Source organism: Pogona vitticeps, chromosome 3 (genome assembly GCF_051106095.1).
Source record: "Pogona vitticeps strain Pit_001003342236 chromosome 3, PviZW2.1, whole genome shotgun sequence".
NCBI classification, from domain to species: domain Eukaryota; kingdom Metazoa; phylum Chordata; class Lepidosauria; order Squamata; family Agamidae; genus Pogona; species Pogona vitticeps.
In genome coordinates, this window is record NC_135785.1 from 205,788,096 (window position 1) to 205,809,459 (window position 21,364).

General features: G+C 40.6%; 1 protein-coding gene across 1 annotated transcript in view; it reads right to left on the reverse strand.

The window, feature by feature from the left end:
- MAP3K7CL (MAP3K7 C-terminal like) overlaps positions 1-21,364 on the reverse strand; it is a 35,933-nt gene that overhangs the window by 6,446 nt on the left and 8,123 nt on the right. Inside the window, exon 3 of the mRNA XM_020796192.3 lies at positions 13,477-13,538. Coding sequence (XP_020651851.1) covers positions 13,477-13,538 — 62 coding nt within the window. The remainder of the gene's footprint in view (positions 1-13,476; positions 13,539-21,364) is intronic.

Genomic DNA, 21,364 nt, shown 5'->3' on the forward strand with positions numbered 1-21,364 from the left:
TAAAATTTGGTTTTCAACAGAATTTCAGGCAATTGTGTGTATACTGAGAACTACAAAATCAACACTGCAGATAATTGCTTCTAAAATATAGCCCTTTTCTGACCCATATGAACTATTTTTTCAAAGAGCTCATCAGACAAGAGTTTTTTCACAGTTACAACATTGTGACCTGTACTGAATAAAGATGTTCTGCTGCAATGCTTGAAAACCATGCCTGTGCTGAACTGCAGAGAGCGGTGCATAACATGTCGAAGGACAGCCTGCTGGGAAAAACTGGCTACTTCAAGATCTCTTCCTCAGCTGTGTCGATTGATAACTTAGGGAGTGACTAGACAGTGACACTTACTGAAATGCCAGAGTGCAGTACAGACATTCACATTAATCTGCGACAAATTTCTGTGTGGTCACACATTTAGATAACAAAGTATCTCCTTCCTAGCTTTTCTTTTAAGATCTGTCCAAATACAGTGGTGCCTTACAAGACGATGTTAATTCGTTCCGCGAAAATCGCTGTTAAGCGAAAACATCATCTTGCAAAACACGTTTTCCCATTGAAATGCATTGAAAACCTGATAATCCATTCCAATGGGAATGGATTGTCATCGTAAAGCGAAAATTGCCATAGGAAACATTATTAAGCGAAACACGGTTCCCAAGCGAAGACAGCCGTCTAATGAAACAGAGACCATTAAGACACGTATAGCGAAGCAAGACCAAGCTATCAAAAACATCGTAAAGCGAAAAACAGGGACCTAAAATTTAACCGTCTTGTGAGGCAAGGTCCCTAACATCGTAAAGCGAAAATCACCCATAGGAAACATCGTTAAACGAAGCGCAAGATCGCTCCGAAAACCTCATCGTAAAGCGAATTCGTCATCATGCGAAGCAATCGTCTTGTGAGGCACCACTGTTTTCAGTACACTGAACACTGAACTCTACCCTTTGTTTCAGCAGTCAGAAGTAGAGATGGGCATGAACCGGTTCGTCACAGTTTGTCCCAGTTTGTAAAGGCGGCAGCACAGGTACTGCTGTTCCTCCCCCCGCCTCCTCTGACTCAATCAGCCACTCACCAGGCCCATTGTGGTAGCTTCCTGCACCTCCTTGACCGATCTTCAAGTCCCAGTAATAGCTCAGACTTCTCTGCCCCACCCTCTTGGCTCAGACAAAAGAGCAGGGCATAGAAATCTGTGTTTTCGCTCTTGACTGGGAGATTAATTGAGGAGGTGGAAAAAGCAAGTAAGCTGGGCCTGGTGAGTGGCTGAATCAGCTGAGGAGGCAGGGAGGGGAGTAGTAGTACCTGTTCTGCCAACTTTATGAACTGGGACAAACTGGAACAGACTGGTTCATGCCCATCTCCAGCCAGAAGGTTTTCCATAAAATCACTCAACAGTAGAGCTGGAAGGGATCCTAGATATTATCTAGCCCCAACCTTTGCCAGTGCAAGAATCCATAGCTAACGCCCTGACAAACGGCTTTCCAAACAATTGCTGGCAGAGGAGATTTCACCATATTCCAGGGTAGTCCAATCCACTGTCAAACAACTGTTACTGTCAGAAAGTTCTCCATAATGTTTAGTTAGAATTTCCTTTCTTGTAATATAAAGCAGTTTGAAGTTATTCAGAAAATTTATCTTTACTCCCAGCTCATTGAGTCTTACTATCTCTGAAGCCTTACTATCTCAGAAGACTTCCCACCCTTGACATAAACTTACTTTCTTATGAAAAAGTTAAAAAAAAATGTTGCAATACATCTCTGTTCAGAATAAGTACCATTGAGTTCACTGGGACATATTCCTTCTTGGGGTAAGTGGATATAAAATGGATTGCAGCATAAAGTGTGTCTGAAAGGTGAAGTGTACTCCTCCCACTCACATTTTAACTCATCCATCCCCATTCCCAACGTATGCAAAATCACAGTGATTTTCCCTGCAGGGTAGTAGCAAAGGTTAAACTGCCTCCCTTCAGAGGCACAACATAAGTAACATTTAAACTTCCTTCACTATTTAGTGAAAGTATGTACAGTATTGGGTGAGTTTTTAAAATCTGGAACGGAAATCTGATCAATTCTGTGGGTTTTTCTTTCCAGAAGAAACAAATGAACATTTACACAGAGAACATAGCCCACACTTGGCTGCAGAAGAGGTGAAGATTGTGTGGATAGTTGCTTCTTCACACATCAAGGAGGCAAAAGTCCACAGAATTCAGAATGCATCCATATTATCCATGTCAGAACTTGGTATCTGGATATTGAGTCTTGGCAACTGGACGTCTTTCTTAGTAGATTGAAACGTTTCGCTATTCATCCAAGTAGCTTCTTTAGTCTGAGGAGAGTTGGTAGGAGATCCCTGATATGTCCTCCACATTGATTTCACTCCCCCCTGGTATGAGTAGACCCGTTAGATGGACAAAGGACGGGGTGGGTCGGTGAAAATCCCACTTCTGCAGTCATTCTTCATCCATTGTCATGGGTCAGAACTTGGTAATACGTTAAATTCAACAAATTACAGTTAATAATTTTTCCACTAATTAAAGAATTATTTATTTATTTTATTTATATCCCGCCTATCTGGTTGGTTAAGACCACTCTAATTTATGCCATGTTTGTGTGATCACACTATTTGCCGACAGAAAAGGAAGATGGAAACACCTCCCCATGAGAGCTTTCTGTAGCATAAGATTTCTGAGAGCTATAGCTCAAAAAAGTGTTTGTGGGGGGGAAAGTGTGATTTACAAAGAATAAATTACTCTTTCATCATGTTCTAATACACTTTGACAAAACACTATAGAAGTGTTGAAAGCATAGCCTTAATCAAAAACAGTTCAGCTTCTCCCTAGCAATACTGTCCAGCAAATTATTCACCAATTCATCTGCAACTTCCATGGGCATTTAATACTATTGGCATCCAGTATTTCATGGATATAGTGGTGTTTGAACCTTTGAATGTATCTTTTGTAGCAAAACCAGCAAATTGAGGTTTGAGTAAGCAGGAAAGATTTGCATCAATCCATTCTAAATGCCTCTGTGGACACTGAGGGAGCTATTCCATTAGCCTTGTTCTAGCCGAGAATCCCTCTATGGCTATGTATGTATGTATGTATGTATGTATGTATGTATGTATGTATGTATGTATGTATGTATGTATGTATGTATGTATGCATGCATGCATGCATGCATGCATTTTCTATACTGCCAGTCTGGCTCAAGGTCATTCTGGGCAGTTAACAATACAAAAATTAAACAGTAACACCATAAGACATAGCAAAAATTCAAAAATAGACATAAAATAAACAACACATTTTTAAACTACATTATCAAATACAAAAGACATTAAAATGGTGGTAGTGGATCACATCAAAGGCTAAAAGTCTTCAGCAATCTCCACATTTGGAATTTTTGAAAGCCCTGCTAAAACAAGTAGGTTTCTAATGACTTCTTAAAGGCCAACATGGGGGCCAAGTGGATAGCGGGAGGAGATAGTTTCTTCCACAACCGAGGAGCAACTGCCATGAAGTCCTGGTTCCCTGTTTTCTGCCTGTGATGTACAAGAAGGGTAAGCATACCCGGCTGGAAGCATGTATTCTGCCAAATACCCAAACTGTTTAGGGATTTGGAGGTTAAAACCATCACCTTGAAGCTGGCATGGAAATGAACAGGCAACTAATGCAAGGCAGCCAGGATTGGCTAAATATATTGGCATTTATTAGCTCAAATCACTAACCTGGCCGCCATATTCTGGACCTGCTGAAGTTTCTATTTCAGTCTCATGGGTAGCCCCACATAGAGGGCATTGCAGTAGTCTGTCCTTGGGCCAACATGGTAAGAGATCTGGTGTCAAGGTAGGGATGCAGTAGAGCAATCCACCTGATATGCCAAAAGGCGGAGTGTACCACAGATGCTATCTGGGTGTCCAATGACATTTCTGTGTCCAGAAGGATGCCCAAACTGCAAACCTCATTCTTGGCGGAGAGAGTAGCCCCCCCCCACAAAGGAGAGGGAAGCACCCAATCCACAGACAGCAGGAGTGCCCACCCAAAGGAACTCCATCTTGTCCTGGTTCAGCTCAGTCTGTTGTTTCCCCATCCACCCCAATACAGCAGCCAGGCAGCACTCAAGGGAGGGAAAGGGTGAAAGGAGAGATAGAGTTTATGTCATCCACATATTGGTGACAAACTCTGAATCTCCGGATGACCGCCCCCAGCAGGCTCATATAGAGGTTAAATAGCCATGGGGAGATGATTTAGCAGTTTGAAAGCCCATTGCTGTGAAAGGAAGAGAAATGCTGTTACCGTATATACAATACTGAAATCTATGGGCAAGATCCCATAAATTGAAAGATCCCAATTGGACAGGATCTACAACTATTGTAAAGCAAAAGCAAAAATTTGGTGCTTATATATTGCCTTATAGCACTTAGAGCACTCTCTGAGTGGCTTACAATTTAATTATGCAGGGTAGACGTTACCTCCCTCTGTCAGCTGGGGATGCAATTTACCAACCTCGGAAGAATGGAAGGTTGACTCAACTTCAAGCCTGCTACCTGAGCCCATCGGGATCAAACTCAGATCATCTAACCACTATACCACAAGTCTTCTACTGTAGTAGTCATATCCTATGCATATTTAGCCAGATGTAAGTATGAAGTGTACAATGGAATTTACTTGGAAGCAAATGGCACATGATTTGAAATCCAAGTTGTTTAAATAAAAATATGCTGGAACTTTTATCTGACCTCTGGCATAATTTAATAAAGTTATTCTAGTTGAATATTCTAGGCCCTTTGAATGAATAGATCTTAATTTAGCGGTGCCATTTTGTCCATAACTATGCACTTCAGAACAGTTATTCTTGAAATCATTCAATGGGCTTCTCACAGTGCAACCAACATGTTGTTTAAAACAAAAGGACTTAAGTAAGTTCTTCCACTGCCCAGTTAAGAAGAATCCAACATTCCTATAATATAAAAGGGAGGCTATTTCCATCCCTGTACCCTCTTTTTAGACTCTCTGCTGGTGGGGGGAAATGCCTGGAGTCACTGCTGGGGGAGTGGCACAGCATATTTAGACTTGTATTTGCCATTTAAAACTGTACACTATTTTTTCCTCTAACCTTTAATGCCTCATTTTAGTAGGATATACCAGAAGAAGGAGGGCATGTAATTTCTCCTAAATTACTGGATGTCATGGGAAAAAATGGCATCTGCTCCTAATACTTTTTGTGTTCTTTTAGCTAGTTTTCTGTTGGAACTCACAGCAAGCATGAGCTCCAACGTGTTGCGAGGTTTTGTATTTGTACATGAATACAAAGCCCCCATTTCTAATTTCCTGGGGCATGAGGTGAAAATAATTTATTGTCTGTCTGGCAGGTGGATACCTAAATTGTGTGTGTCCATCTGCCAGACAAACTGTACACATCTGGAGGAGAATTCTGGAATTTGGAGTTTTTAGAAAATGGAGGAGGACAGAGGCACACGTGGGTGTCATTTATCTCTATCTGCATTTCTTCATGAAAAGCACTACCTTTCAAAAATACCTTTGAACTGCAGATTTTTGTCCACAAAAGCCTTTTCTGCCATTATTAATTTTTAAGTCTTTTAAGTGTCACAAAAATCTGTGTAGCTTTGAAAACAGAACTATTTTGCTCTCATTTCTTCACCTTCTTTACATAACACAGACTTGTGCAGTCAAAGAGCACCATACACTCACATCGGACCCTATTCTTACAGATTATGGAACATTTTAGTGCTCTCCAGAGCCACAGAACAACAGACAGATTCAAGAAGCCAAGCCACACCATGCCAAGCATCATATTCTCATGCCACCTAGCTTTACGTCCTGCCTTTGCTATTCATACATCCCTACTGTCATCAAAACCCTGTGTCTTTCCTAACCCCAAGTAAAACAGTTGGGCCACCTTGGAAGAATACTCCATTTGATAGATCAGCAGGTGATGTGCTTCTCCTCTTTCTTGCTGCAGGTGCAAACATGGCCATCTTGTAACAATTGGCCAGTCAATTTGCTTTTCACAATCAGATATAGTCTGTGAACCTTGACAGGGCAACTGTTTGCCAATTTTGGATTCTGCAAACTAATTCCTCACAAATCAATCAATCAATCAACCAATCAACTAACCAACCAACCAATCAATTGTTCTGAGCTCTGAATCCATGTGTATAGCTTCCTTTGCCTCCTGTATAGCCACCACTGAGTCCTACCAAATTTTTTAAAAATGACCTAAAGAAAGTGCAGGCAGAAATACTTTCATGAAATGTCTTCTTCCCAAGTGTGATTCTTATCATCTGGTTGATTATTCAGCACATTTATTCAAGGGTAATATCTGACTAGACATTCATAGGGTAGCACTGTTATTCTCTCACTTGCCCTCCCCTCTTTACAATCTGTACAAACTTGGCTGCTATTTACTAATGGCAGCTCACAGTGAGTGGCAAAAGAGGCAGCCATTTTGAATTTTTTACAATCCAAAAAATACCAAAAAACATGACTTGCTGTCTCTACTAGTATGACTAAAATAAAACCATCAGTTTGAAGGGTTGAAATGGTTGAGAAATGGGCCTTGACAATTCAGTATAGGCCTTTCTGGTGTTAAAATCAGTTTTCCTCAGTGAGTTTTCTTCTTTTTCTTTTGCATAGCACGTCCTTTCTGGATATGTATGTATAGATATTAAGCCAATGTGACACACATGCTTGGCCTGAGGCCCAATGTTCTGATTGATTTCTGCCCTGATTCAACTTGGACCAATTCTGACCTGATCTAGACCAGTGGTTCTTAACCTTTGTTACTCAGATGCTTTTGAACTGTAACTCCCAGAAACCCCAGTCAGGACAGCTGGTGGTGAAGGCTTCTGGGAGTTGCAGTCCAAAACTCCTGAGTAACCCAAGGTTAAGAACCAGTGATCTAGACCCAAATCTTAATCATTTACAGTGCACCCTCGACTTACAGATGGCTCCACTTACAGACTTTTTGAGTTACAGACTTTTCTGGCTGCAAAATTTAGGTTCGATTTGCAGCCGGAAAATCTACCTACAGACCAGAAAAAAACCCAAAATGGCACAAAAATGGCCTGTTACGGGATTAATCGGTTTTCCATGCATTGTAGGTCAATGGAGCCTCGACCTACAGACTTTTTGACTTGCAGCCCCATTCCAATACAGATTAATTCCGTAAGTTGAGGGTCCACTGTATGTTCATGCTGCCCATTGATGTGCAATGGGAAACAAAGACATGTTTAGTTTTACATATGAAAGTTGGAGGGTGTAGGTAGTCCCTGTATTAACCTGCTAAGATGCAGAAAGATACGTGCAAGAGGTTTTGTATCAGTCTAATAAAATATTTGCCTTTAAAAAGCTGTTTTGCAACATTTTGTTATCTGATCTTAACGGTTCCACTGGGGTAAGACACAGGCAGACTTCCATTTCATCTCTTCTATATACTCTACAATTAAAATACGGGCCAGGAGGTAGAATCTGGAAAGACTGGAGTAGGACTGTGTGTATGAGAGGGACAGAAACACAATGACTAGCTAGAGATCCGATGCAGATCAAGGAACATATGAATGTATTTGCGAAGGCTTTCATGGCCGGGATCTAATAGTTGTTGTGGGGTTTTCGGGCTCTTTGGCTGTGTTCTGAAGGTTGTTCTTCCTAATGTTTCGCCAGTCTCTGTGGCCGGCATTTTTAGAGGACTGGAGTAGGAACTGTGTCCATGAGAGCCCGAAAAACTCACAGCGAACATATGAATGCTTGCTTTTCTGGAAGTTGAATTATTTCCCTCGAGGCACATGCACAGTATGGAGGGTCTGTTAAGCTGGAAACTGGAACTCTGTTATCTCTCTGCTAGCCCACCGTAAGTTGGAAAGGGGAGGGAATACCATGAGAAGAGATTTCTAAGGACTGGTAACTTACTACCAGATACTGAGGACTGGTAGCTAACTACCAGATACTGAAATGACTAGAAGACCCTTCCAAGCCTATGATGATTCTACGATGATTCTATGTGAGTCTGTGGTGAGAGAAACCAAAAGTCTTGTAGCCTTTAGATGAGTCTTGTCACACAAAAGCTTATGAAAGAAATAAAAAAATAGTCTTAAAGGCGCTAGAACACTTCTAGTTTCCCTTGTGCTACAAAATATTACCTTTATGTTGAGTGATAGGCTGAGAGCTTTGAAGAAAAAAAAAGAGTCTTGGTTAAGAGACAGAGAACTGAAATATGACTCTGCATACAGATTTGGTGCTCACAAAAATCTTGTGCAAGATAAGAAACTTTGGGGGCTGTGTAAAGCAGAGAGCATGAGAATAAACAAAGGTTGAGAATGCTGTTTGATGATCCATTTAATTTGTCCATCTGATTATCAAACTATTTTTTCCCTTGGTTATTTTTAAAAGATACCAAATGCATACTTCTGATTTGTGCTCACTATTCAGCTTGCTGTAGAATATGTTCAGGCTTTCATGAATGTTTCTATTGTTATCCAGTCAGTAAATCCACTTTCCAAAACTAGAAAAAAATATTCCTGGCTTAGGCTGCCCTAGTTTTATTTTCCTCTTACTTCCTATAAAGAGAAAGGCAGCCCATCTGTCTAAGAAATCTGTCATTTCCTTCTTTCCATGCTTCTCATTCCCCCAATGTCATTTTTAGTCAATCACGTGCATGGATTGCTTCTGGAAATTTTAGTAGCTCACGTGGTCTCCCTCAATATTCCAGTTTGTACTTTTAGAGTTGTCCATCAGATTTAGATGTTCCCTTATAATGATCAAGTCTGAGTATTAGAAGTGGCATCAGATATGATGTACAGTAGAATCCTATATCTATACATAAGCCCCATTGAATTTAATACTATGTACAGGATTGCAACCAAAGACTTCCAAACATTTGTACCCTTCAAAATAAACAGTGCCTCATTCACAAGATACAATAGGTGACAACGCAGTTAAGTTATACTGATGTGGAAACTAGTCATGTTCACAACCAGATTTGGTTCAGGTCATGATCTGGAAAACACCCTGATTCAACTCGGACCAAATCTAAATTTCAGTTCAGAAATCAAAATACCGGTAGCTGTGCTTCCCACTGATTATATCTGAAAATAAACAAACGGCTATAACATGTTTCTGTTTTTAAAAAATTAAATAAAAGGTCAGAAGCCCACTATGAGATCATGGCTGTTAAATATGAGACAAAATAAGATTGTGTGTGTGTGTGAGAGAGAGAGAGAGGAGTGTGTGTGATAAATATATAACATTATTTTGCCACACATCTTTAAATTTTAAATTTATTTTTAATGGGATGTGCTGACAAGTGCCATATTTCTTGGCAGAACTGAAAGGGCTAGTTGCTTTTCTGAGGGGATCATATCTGTCAAGTGTTAGGTTGATAGATCCAGAGAGTATTGTGGAAGAGCATCCTTTACAATTTGGTGGGCTTCAAAAATTAAATGCACTTCTCTCCTCGGTTGTTGTTTTTTGTAAGTAAACATTATGAAAATGATGTACAACAAAGGTTGTTTTGCTTTGAAAACCTGCAAGATTTGAGAACAGGTCAAGTGTATTTTGAGAAGGGGAGAGAGATGTTAAAATATGGGAGGAGTCATTTGCTTTTCATTACTATTACCACCCCAATTGATTCATTGGCAATTAGAAAATTGTGTAAGTCCTAGAGTTGCCCCTAGTCAAAAAATTCTGCAACATTTCAGAAGTGCAAATGACAGAAAATATGATGAATTAAAAACAGTTTAAGAATTCTTTGTTTTCTACTGGATTGTCATCAGAATCACAGACAGGGCAGTCGGACGGGGTGGATGTAACATACAGTGGCAGAAGCAGACTGGAATATCCAGCATTTTGCAAGCAATAACCCAATGCTACACCCTTCTAGGTCCCAATGACACTGGAAAACCAAATTTAGTGTTCCCTCTCAGAAGAAAGAACTAATAAAGAGTGATGAACACTGCAACATGGATCAACCTTCAGTATCACTGCCTACAAAACACTGTGTCTGTAAAGTCCCAATAAAATCATACACTTGATTATAAGTTAGAACTGCCAGTCAGAAAACTGCATCCTCCACCTTGTCTCTCTGGGTATTCATGCTGCTACAGAAAGAAAGAGTTTGCTTATTTGAAGGAAGGCTCTCACAGGCATTCTTTGCTCCCCTAAATGAACATTGTTCTAGAAACATTCTTGAAAAGTGTTTGCTACTCAATTCAAAGTATGTTAAAATCTTCTTTTCTCTAATCAGTTTAGCCTTCCTTGCTCCCTCAGATTTTTTTTACTGTGACATTGCTGTAGAAGCCAGTGGACATATCATTAGTCCTGAAAGTGGCCGATCTTTGCTCTAAAGCAGTGGTCCCCAACCTTGGGCCTCCAGATGTTCTTGGACTTCAACTCCCAGAAATCCTGACCAGCAGAGGTGGTAGTGAAGGCTTCTGGGAGCTGTAGTCCAAGAACATCTGGAGGCCCAAGGTTGAGGATCACTGCTCTAAAGGATCATGCACAAGATTCTTTTTCTTGCATTATAAAGAAAATGCATAGTTTTTGTTCTATTAATCTGGGAAAAGGTCTATGTAGAACTGAAATACCCCCTCATGACAATTTTAGTGAGCACATTTGTTTCCAGGGGCATTTCCTTTCCTATGAATTAAAAGAACATTTAGCTAACCTAGTGGAAAAGTGCCCACGTGCATTATTATTATTCCTACAAGGCCAGGGAGAGAACAGAAGAAGAGGGTGGAAATAGAGACAGGCTACATGTGTGTGTATAAGGGCTTCAGGTCAGACAGGCAAACATCTGGGAGCTTTTGGAGCACAAATCCCAGAATCCTACAACTGACACAGTCAGACATGCCCGTCTCTGCCTCTGCCTCAGGTACACCCAAAGTCTATTTGTTCATCACAGTCTAGAATAAATTTTGCTTTATGATCTCTGGATACAACACTTGCTACTAAATAATGCTCAAGATGTCAATCAAAATTATGCAAAAATTGTTCTGAACCACAAGATTTTCCATGCTCTGGACTGTAGCCATAGACTTTCTTTCTTTTGTAACTCCTTCCCATTTTGCCCTCTTCCTTGCAAATGCTAATGAAGCGAACAAACAAAGTTTCTGATGGCTCCCTTTATTTTTATTTTCCCCACCTGCTGCATAGCTATTCAAGTGCCTCATGAAAAACATATAGTTAGAACACCAAATCCTTCCTTCCTTCCTTCCTTCCTTTTGAGTGCCGCCTGCCATCCTGCATTATCTGAGTGCATCTTAAACACAAGTGTACTAACTTGGGGCATGACCAGACTGGGATACATTGGAGTGATTTGATATACACTTAAAAGGTTCTTATCTTTGGTGTGATCTATTTTAGCTTGCACTTGAGTAATCCTTCCATTCACACAGGAGATGTTTCTTTTCCTGTGAGAAGGGTACAGACGGCTCTTCAGATTGCTCCAATGTGTTCCCCTTTTGATTACTGACACCCATCCCCACCCCTGCCTTTTGTCATGGCCAACATTCTGCGGACCTCAGTGACATCTACCCTTTTTTGTTAAATCAAGTAATTGGCATAGCACTGCATCAACCCAGCATGGCAGACATATTATACATATTGTACAGAAAGACATGTTCTATGTATTAGAATTGCACTGTGTCCATTAGAGAAATGATTTTAAAAGGGCAAAAATACAGAAGGTTTTTTTTCCCATCCTCCCTTTTAGTGACACAACCCACTAAATGTCACAGGGTTATCACCTCAGATAACACTGCCCACAGCTCTGTTTGGGTGTGAATTAACCAACCACACGGGCCACAGAATCAGGGTCATTTCCAACTGCACCAAATAAACTGCAGCCCTGGCACTGTGCCAGAAAGGAGCAGATTGACTTGTAAAAAGGCTGGGACGGGTTACTCTTAGGCTGCAGTCACGTCAGTGAAATGTCCCCCTGTGGTCACATGACTTTCAATCATGTTTCTGTCATGCTTTGTGGTCACATGATATTTATTCTAGGATGTGCATCCCAATGTGGGGTGTTTTATTTTGGGTTACTGGGTCCTTTCCTTCCAATTCAATAAGGGCCTAGACCTTCTTGTTACCACCATTTGAAGAAGTTAACTGATGAATCCACACAAATGCCGTGGTTTTTTTAAAAACAGCTTAAAAGGATATACACAGTGACAGCAGTTCAGAAATTTTGCAATAAGACCGTTCACACACACAGCAGCTCAACATATTTTGAAAAGATTCACAAAAACAAACAAACAAACAAACACCTCTGGCCAAGTGAGAAATGATCTGCCAAATAAATGATTAACTAATGGCTGTGCATCATGTGACCGCAAATTTATGATATAAACTCAGTGCGGGATAGGAGGGCAACATTTGGCTTGTGTGACTGCAGTCTTACTGAAAACACATACATTCATCAGAAAATAGGGCAAACCAAACCACACCAAAAGCATACCAAAAAGTGAGCTACATGCCCGTCTGATTGGCTTCTTATTTTCCATCATTGGCATTGGCTGGACATGATGCCACGATGACATGGCACAACCTACGCTGGGCATGCAGCTCAGCACAGATGAAGGACTGTGGTACCAACGGTAGAGAGTGCAAAAGTTACAGGCTTTGAGAAGTGAACAAAACACAAAGAGAATTGCTAAAATAGGTCAATTGTTTTGATGGGGCAGTTATTTTTGGAGGGGCAAAGGAAACAGAAGGGCCACAGGACATGCCACTTCCACCACAACAGCACTGCTGGGTCTTCAGGCACAATGACATACTATGTTGACATGGCCTGTGACATGCAGGTGCTTATCAGACAGCATCAATGTATATCACTTAACACCATCATCAGGGAAGTGAGTGTGTCTCATGGAATGTGAGGCACACAAAGAGTGGGAAGCCTGTGGCAGTTGTGTGCCCCTGCAAACCTTCTTAACATTTCCACTGTGGCATGTTTTTTGAGACACCACCCCAAGCTAATCTCAGAGGATGTGTGGAAAAGCAATAATGATAAAACTTACATGACCACAATAGGATGGGGGGGCAGAGTACAATTTGTGTGGAAGAGATATGCAACAAATAAGCAGTAAAAATTGCACTGGAAAGAAGTTGGTATACAGTGAGAAGCAAAATGACAATGAGCAGTATCTGTTTTCTTTCACTGAAACACCAGGGGCTTTTAGGATTCCTTTGTATTTTATACCCCAGAGAGGAAATATTCTGCTCCATGATACGCAGAAGTGAATATTTGTGGAACAGTCGGATCTTCTTCAGACAAAATTCTATTGAGTTAACTTGCAAACCCTAAAATTATTCAGACATTCTCCAGAATATTATGCAAGTATATTTTAATAGTTTAAATGCATACCCATGTGGATGATCATTATCAATAATAATATATGCATATTACTGCTGCTTACAAAGAACAATAGTTTGCACTATATGTTTGAAGGATAAATAAAAGCAGACTCACCTGGAGCTGCTGTTCTAGATCTGGAAATGCCAAAGGAAAGGCATTTTCAGGGGGTGTATCATCTGAAACATTAAAAAAAGGTTCAACATTTAGTAAGAAACTGCCTACATAATCACAAACATAAAGCATAAAGTAAATACAAATATTTAGGTTTGTTTTTTAATCTCAACCAGTATGTATGCATTGGCCAAAATCCTGTTGGCGATTTTCATAAGTTAAAATCTGTAACACACTTTGGCAAGCTTCCACTGAGTAAGGAGGCATTGGCTGCATAGTAAGTTATGTAATTTAATGGGTAAAATCCTGTTACTTAGCACAATAAATCACATTAGAGTAGGCACACTGAACTAGTAGTGATTTGGTGAGTCAACTCTTCTATAAGTTCCATTGATTCAAATAGATCTGTTCTAGTTGCAGCTTAATTTAGCATAGCAAGTCACAGATAGAGTAGGCTCATTTGAATCAATGGGACTTATGGAAGATTTGAATCTTCAAATCTCTACTAATTCATCAGGCCTAATCTAGTGTAGGTCACTGTGCTAAGTAACAAACAGCCAATGTATACTTGCATAAATCACCAACCAAACTTTAGCTGTTCTATATTGTGTTGCATTTGTGTTCATACTCTTGTATATATCCACAAAATTCACATTCAAAAATATTTTCAATCCATCAATAATAAAATCTATGAGACTGAACTATGCATCTGCACAATTGACGTATTTGAGCTGAGGGATAAATTCCCTGCCCCTGGTCCTCAAAATCTGTTTTAAATCACCAGAAAATCCTCTAGAGCAGGCTTTCAGGCAGCACATAAAAGCTAATTTTTCGGAGGAGCAAGAAAATCCCATTGCACTAGTACATTTCTGCTGGCACAATGTTCATTGGATGGCTAATTTGTATACAGTAATGTCCCATTGGTATTATGGAGCAAGAATTGCATGAATTAGGCCTTTGGGTTGTTTGGGTGAAGATTTGTGGCAGAAACAAATGCTGATGTATTTCATCATATATGGAAATAACAATTGTGATTTCTAAGGAATTCCCAAGCCTCTTACATCACCCAGCAACCCTATGTGCATCACCTCATGATGGCCAGTTTACTGTACAGCTCCCGATATAATATCATTCAAAGGTTGTCACCTGGCACTTCTTGGAAGTGCCCATGCACAATCAAAGGGGCATGGTTGATAGCTGTGAGCCTAACATCAACTTCATAGGCAGGAAGGCTGTCATTCAGAGGATGGGCACAATTTGTTCTTGTTCATCCCAGAGGGCAGGACACGCAATAATGGGTTCAAGTTGCAGGAAGCCAGATTATAGCTGAATATCAGGAAAAGTTCCCTAACTGTTAGAGTAGTATGGCAATGGAATCAAATACCTTGAGAGGTGGTGAGTGCTCCAACACTGGAGAAATTTAAAAAACCACCTACCAGATATCCTTTGATTTGTATTCCTGCGTTGAGCAGGGGTTTGAACATGATGGCCTTATAAGCCCCTTCCAACTTGATTATTCTATGATTCTATGTGGCATCAAGTCAAACAAGGGATCAGATATCATTGGTTACAAACAAGGATAAACTATGACAAGAACTTCCATTCCACTATCAAATAGCATCAATGGTATAAAGTAATACAACTCTTCATTTCATCTTCTGTTGTTGCGGTTGTTATCATTAATTTTATGTCCTGCTGTTCTGCCAAAAAAAAAAAAAAAAAAAGGCACAAGGGAGAGAAAACAGCAGCAACATTCTGGTAAAACCAAACAAAATTAAAACATTGAACAGTTTCAAATGCAATAAAAATGCATAAACATAAGGAAGCAACGGTCTTCATGAGCTACAGTGCAGCATGGAGGACAAAGAATTGTCTGAATAGAAGTCATCTTAGTATATGGGTGGAAAAGCAGTAAAGAAGCAGCCAGCGTAGCATCCCTCATTAGACATCTCCAGAGAAGTTTTCATTTCCCCTCTCCCACATGCCTCCATGGGCTGAAGGACCAAAACAATCTCCCTGGAGATCTTAACACCACGGCAAAATCCTAAGGGAGAGCGGTAGGACCTTTTGAATAGCCAGGTTGCAATTCACTTTCGATTGTGCCTAAAAAGAAACAGAGTGAAAGCTATGTAAGCATGTTGTTGTTGTTTAGTCGTTTAGTCATGTCTGACTCTTCGTGACCCCCATGGACCAGAGCATGCCAGGCCCTCCTGCCTTGCACTGCCTCCCAGAGTTGGGTCACATTCATGTTGGTCGCTATGTAGGCATAGAGATGGTCAATAGAGGATCCCTAGGCCACATATGGATTGAGGCTTCTCTGTGTTGGTTAAAAAAAGCAAAAAGAAGGATTAACATGATCCAGGAAGCACAATCACAATCAGCTCCAGTTCTTGTTTTTGCTGACTGTATAAAGCTCCACCATCTTTGGCTGCAGAGAATATAATCAATCTGATTACAGTATTGCCCATATGGTGATTTCCATGTGTAGAGTTGCCTCTTGTGTTGTTGGAAAAGAGTGTTTGTGATGACCAGCTTGTTCTCTTGACAAAACTCTATTAGCCTTTGCCCTGTTTCTTTTTGAACTCCAAGGCCAATCATACCTGTTGTTCCTTTTATCTTCTGACTCCCTACTTTAGCATTCCAGTCCCCTATGATGAGAAGAACATCTTTCTTTGGTGTCAGTTTTAGAAGGTGTTGTAAGTCTCTTTAGAACTGGTCAGTTTCAGCCTCTTTAGCATCCGTGGTTGGTGCATAAACTTGGATTACTGTGATGTTGAAAGGTCTGCCTTGGATTTGTATTGAAATAATTCTATCATTTTTGAGAATTTATCCCAGTACAGCTTTTCTCACTCTTTTGTTGATTATGAGGGCTACTCCATTTCTTCTACATGATTCTTGCCCACAATAGTAGATATGATAATAGTCTGAATTGAATTCGATAATTCCCATCCATTTTAGTTCACTGACGCCCAGGATGTCAATGTTTATTCTTGCCATCTCCTGTTTGACCAGATCCAGCTTACCAAGATTCATAGATCTTACATTCCAGGTTCCTATGCAGTATTTTTCTTTGCAGCATCGGACTTTCCTTTCACTTCCAGGTGCATCCACAGCTGAGTGTCCTTTTGACTTTGGCCCGACCACTTCATTAGCTCTGGAGCTACTTGTACTTGTCCTCCGCTCTTCCTCAGTAGCATGTTGGACGCCTTCCTACCTGAGGGGCTCATCTTCCAGCGTCTTATTTTTTAGTCTTTTGTTTCTGTCCATGGCAAAATTCTGAAGTGGCTTGGCAAAGATAATGGAGTGGCTTGCTGGTTCCTGCTCCAGGTGGATTGCATTTAGTCAGAACTCTCCACTATGACCAGTCCGTCTTGGGTGTCCCTGCACAGCATAGCCCATAGCTTCTCTGAATTACTCAAGCCCCTTCGCCATGACAAGGATATACGTAAAAATATATGTATGCACAATTCATTGTAAGATATAGTGCATTTCTACTCTGGGATCATGAGAGTACCAAAAAAAATTTGAAGTGTCCTAAGAGTTGCATGGAGGGCCATCAAAGACTGCTATAGCAGGATGTTAGGAATGAGCAGCTGGACAGTGGCAACATCCTCCTCTTCTCCTGGAATAAGAATAGAATGACTGGATCCTTGGCAGGTTGCCAGGCAGCAGCAGGGACTGTTTGAACTGATGGGAGAAGCTTCAGCCAGCTCAACGTGGAGTGCAGATTTAATCTGGGGTTTATTTATATGTATGATATGTGGCATGGAATTATATCCCTTGCTTATATTAAGTATTCTGTTCATTGCTTCTTTGTCTAAAGATAATTTTGACAGGAGATAATTTTTCATACACCATCAAATTAACACTGGATTTTTCTTAATGTATGACATTTCTCAAGACTAAACCAAGGGCATGTCCAGGCAGGGGAAGTTGGAGTGGTCTAGTTCATGCTTAAAAGGCTTCTCTTCAGCGTGATCTATTTTATCTCTCAGTTGAGCAATCCTTCCATTCACACTGATTGATGCTTCTTCTCCTGTGAGAAGGGTCCGGAGTCCAGACGCATCTCTGGAGCACTCCAATGCCCCCCACTTCAATGAATGACATTCCCCTTCCTGCTCCCTTCACTACCTTTTCCTGAAGCTGTCATTTTAAAAAAAAACTGCCACCTAATTGCATGCTTGTCCTTCACTTAATCAAGTTGTTAAAAGAAAGCATTTTTAAATCATTTGCAAAAGAACAATTCTTGTATTGGTTGTTGTGAGTTTTTCAGGCTCTTTGGCCGTGTTCTGAAGGTTGTACTTCAGGACGTACAACCTTCAGAACACGGCCAAAGAGCCCAAAAAACCCACAACAACCATTAGATCCCGGCTGTGGAAGCCTTTGCAAATACAATTCTTGTATTCTTTTTTACAAGATTTTGTTTCAGGTATTACCGTTCTCGTATGAAACTCAGGCTTTTAACTGCTCTTAAAACCTATCATGGGGATTGTGAAGCATGTGTGCAATTATCAGCCACTGCTCCCGGGGCAACCCATGAAGAAGTAAGCATAGATTATGCTGGAGGCAGTGGCACTAGCAGCTAAGTAGAGCACACCTCCTGCCAGAGGCCAGTTCCACAGTGCCAGCTATATCTTAAAATCAGTGCCCGGCTCTCAAGGTGCTTTAGCCTAGAAAATCCTGGATTTTCCTATTTTTGGTGGTGACCACCAGTTTAAAGAATAGTACTGTAGCTCTAAGGACCTGGCCTCTGTCAAGAGCCGTGGACTTGATGGTCTTATAGGCCCCTTCTAACTTCATTATTCTATGATTCTATGAAGACAGATTTTGGTTGAACCTCTGAAAAAACTTCCTCGCTGTTAGAGCAGTATGACAATGGAAACAATGATCTTGGGAGATGGCGAGTGTACCAATACTGGAAGCATTCAAGAAAAAATTGGACCTCCATCTGTAAAATCTACTTTCATCTGGATTCCTGCACTGAGCAGGGGGTTGGACTGATGGCCTTAGAATCATTATGGTATGATTCTATGCTATGTAGCTGATTCTGCTTTGGCTTCCATCATTGCCACTGCTGCCAGGTGATTGGTTCATCATCTCTCTCTTCTCCTTCTTTCTCCACTTTTGTCTCAGAGTGGAAGTATGGAACAAGAATACAGTAGTTCTTTTATTTCTCCTCCACCCCCTGCTGCTCTGGGGTGTGCATTTTGTTGTTGAACAGTCATATTGTTACTTCTTTTTTATTAATATTTTGCTTTGCTGGCCAGGATTTCTGGGAGTTGAAGTCCAAGAACATCTGGAGGCCCAAGGTTGGGGACCACTGGTGTAGGGGAACTAGGGATTGCAGGGGTGAAGCCCTAGTAGTACTAGGGGCTATGAGATCACCTGCCACCCAAACATTATGGAGTGATAATTGTAAATTAACCTTAGCAACCGCATATAAAGAAAATGTATACAAAATGTTTTACAGATGGCATTTACCACAAACTAGAATAGCAAAAAAGGGACGTGGTGGCGCTGCGGGCTAAACCGCAGAAGCCTGTGCTGCAGGGTCAGAAGACCAGCAGTCACAAGATCAAATCCACACGACGGAGTGAGCGCCCGTTGCTTGTCCCAGCTCCCGCCAAACTAGCGCTTCGAAAGCATGCAAATGCAAGTAGATCAATAGGGACCACCTTGGTGGGAAGGTAACAGCGTTCCGTGCCTAAGTCGCACTGGCCATGTGACCACGGAAGGTTGTCTTTGGACAAACGCTGGCTCTACAGCTTGGAAATGGGGATGAGCACTGCCCCCTAGAGTCAGACACGACTGGACAAAAAATTGTCAAAGGGAACCTTTACCTTTACCTTTACTTGTTATCTCTGTCTGTTGTAATGTATTTATATTGATTGTTTTTATGTTAAGCCACCCAGACTAGAGTTACTTGGGCAGTAAATAAGTCTGTGAAAATAAATACATAAAATAAACTGGATGGGCATGAGTGGGCAGTGTAAGTGGCACCTCGCTTCCCAGCTCAAGTAGCAACAGACCTTAGGATGCTGCTTTATCTACAGTTGTATTTTCTTTTTCTTTTTAACCCTAAATGAACACGTTTAGGGCCGGGGTTTATATTCTTATCTGCATATGATATCTTTATTTTCAGATGCAAATGTTTTACTTTACATACCAGAGACACTGTTCCTGCAATGTTGTTTTTTTGTTTTTTAAAAAACCCAAACCAACCTAATCATTTCAAAAAAAGAAAGGTGAATCATAGTGAATGCCCAAAAGAAAAAGAGAAGTGTGACTCAGAGTCACTGGTGGCCCAGCTGCTTCAAGAACATTTGTAAAATATTTTGACAATGGCAATGATACTGGATCAGAGTTACAGAGAAGTGATACTTGTTTTGACAACTTGAGGAGCACACCCACGGTATACAGCAGCCAGAAATTATTGTCAGCTTTATCGTTGACATTACAAAGGATAACAGTGCCATTCAAATATGGGCCCATCTGGTAGCTCCCTGCCACTATATGCTTTTCAAACAAAAATCTTTTTTTAAAAATAGAAATGACTTTTTCATGCACAAAGAGATTCCATTATCATCACCATCTCCATCACCTCCTCCACATTATCTGTACCTATTTTTGTATGTTAAAATATTCTTTTTCACTTCCCAATATTTGTTTCTTAGAGCCGGGTCACACAGCCAAAAAGACCTGGGATTTGACTTGTGTTAAAAACTGTTATGAGTTTCACATTCACACAATGAATTACAAAGTATGTATTTATTTTCCTCTGAGTCACATTATTTTCTTAGGAAGCGAGTTAAGCTGTAGCGAGTTAAGCTGTTAAACACAAGAGGGCTGTTTATATTAGCACACTGTTTTCTTAATCAACTTAAGCCATTGTGAACCCTACACTAAATTTTAAAAAGGAGTATTTCTATTACTCAGTAGGAACACAGGAGATGCCTCAAAAACCACATGACTTGAGTCAACTAAAATTAAAACACTACATATGGTGGGTTTTTTTTTTTTTTTTTTTTTTTTTTGAGAAATATAGACAGGTTCTTACGCACCCAGACCTATTTAGGATAGTTGTTGCTAGCCTTAATCAGATGTCCCTTAGGAGGGCTACCTAAATGCCACTTATCTCTGCACAATATCTCTGTTGTCAGTTTGATCTCATGAAAAGCACTAGTCAGAAGCCTTGTTTAGATGTTCAGAAAAAGGTTAATTGAAATGTATAAGGAAGGACAGAGGGCTAGCTTCTCCCCCTCTCTTGTTATTCCCCACATGGGGAGAGTGACAGCCTGGAGACAGTAGTTTCCTCTACAGATGGATAACAAAGAAGGTCGGCCTAGCCTGCTCTTCCCATGTGTTCAGGTTAACTCTATCTTAAACATTTGACTAGGGTTAGGAAGATACATTCTCTCCTGTTGACCCAGGCCAGTTTCCTGTGCTTTGACCAGCTGGCAGACATTTTCCAGCATCTCAGGCAGAATCATCATCTACTATCCGAGCCTTTAAATGGTCCCTGTATTGATTATACCTATAGCTATAGAAATGATGGCTTAGCACTAGTTGTCATCCTTCAGGATGCAACATTTTCCCAGGCCTTCCAAATCTTGCATCTCAGGTTGGGCATTATGGATAATATTTTGTTTGTACTCCAGAGATGCTTATAACATAGCTCCTTCCTTGTAAATCCTGTAGGGAGTATGAAAAAGGACACTCTTGTATCTCTCTCCGGCAAAAAAGTGCAGTAGTGCTGTGCTGTAATTTTATTTCCAGTGTCCAAGAAGTTCCATTTTACTGCCTCATTCTCTAGGGATTGCTAGGCTTTCTTTTGAGTTTACGGTAATATCACAGGAAGGCTGAACATAGTGCTGCCTGCCACAGAGATGAC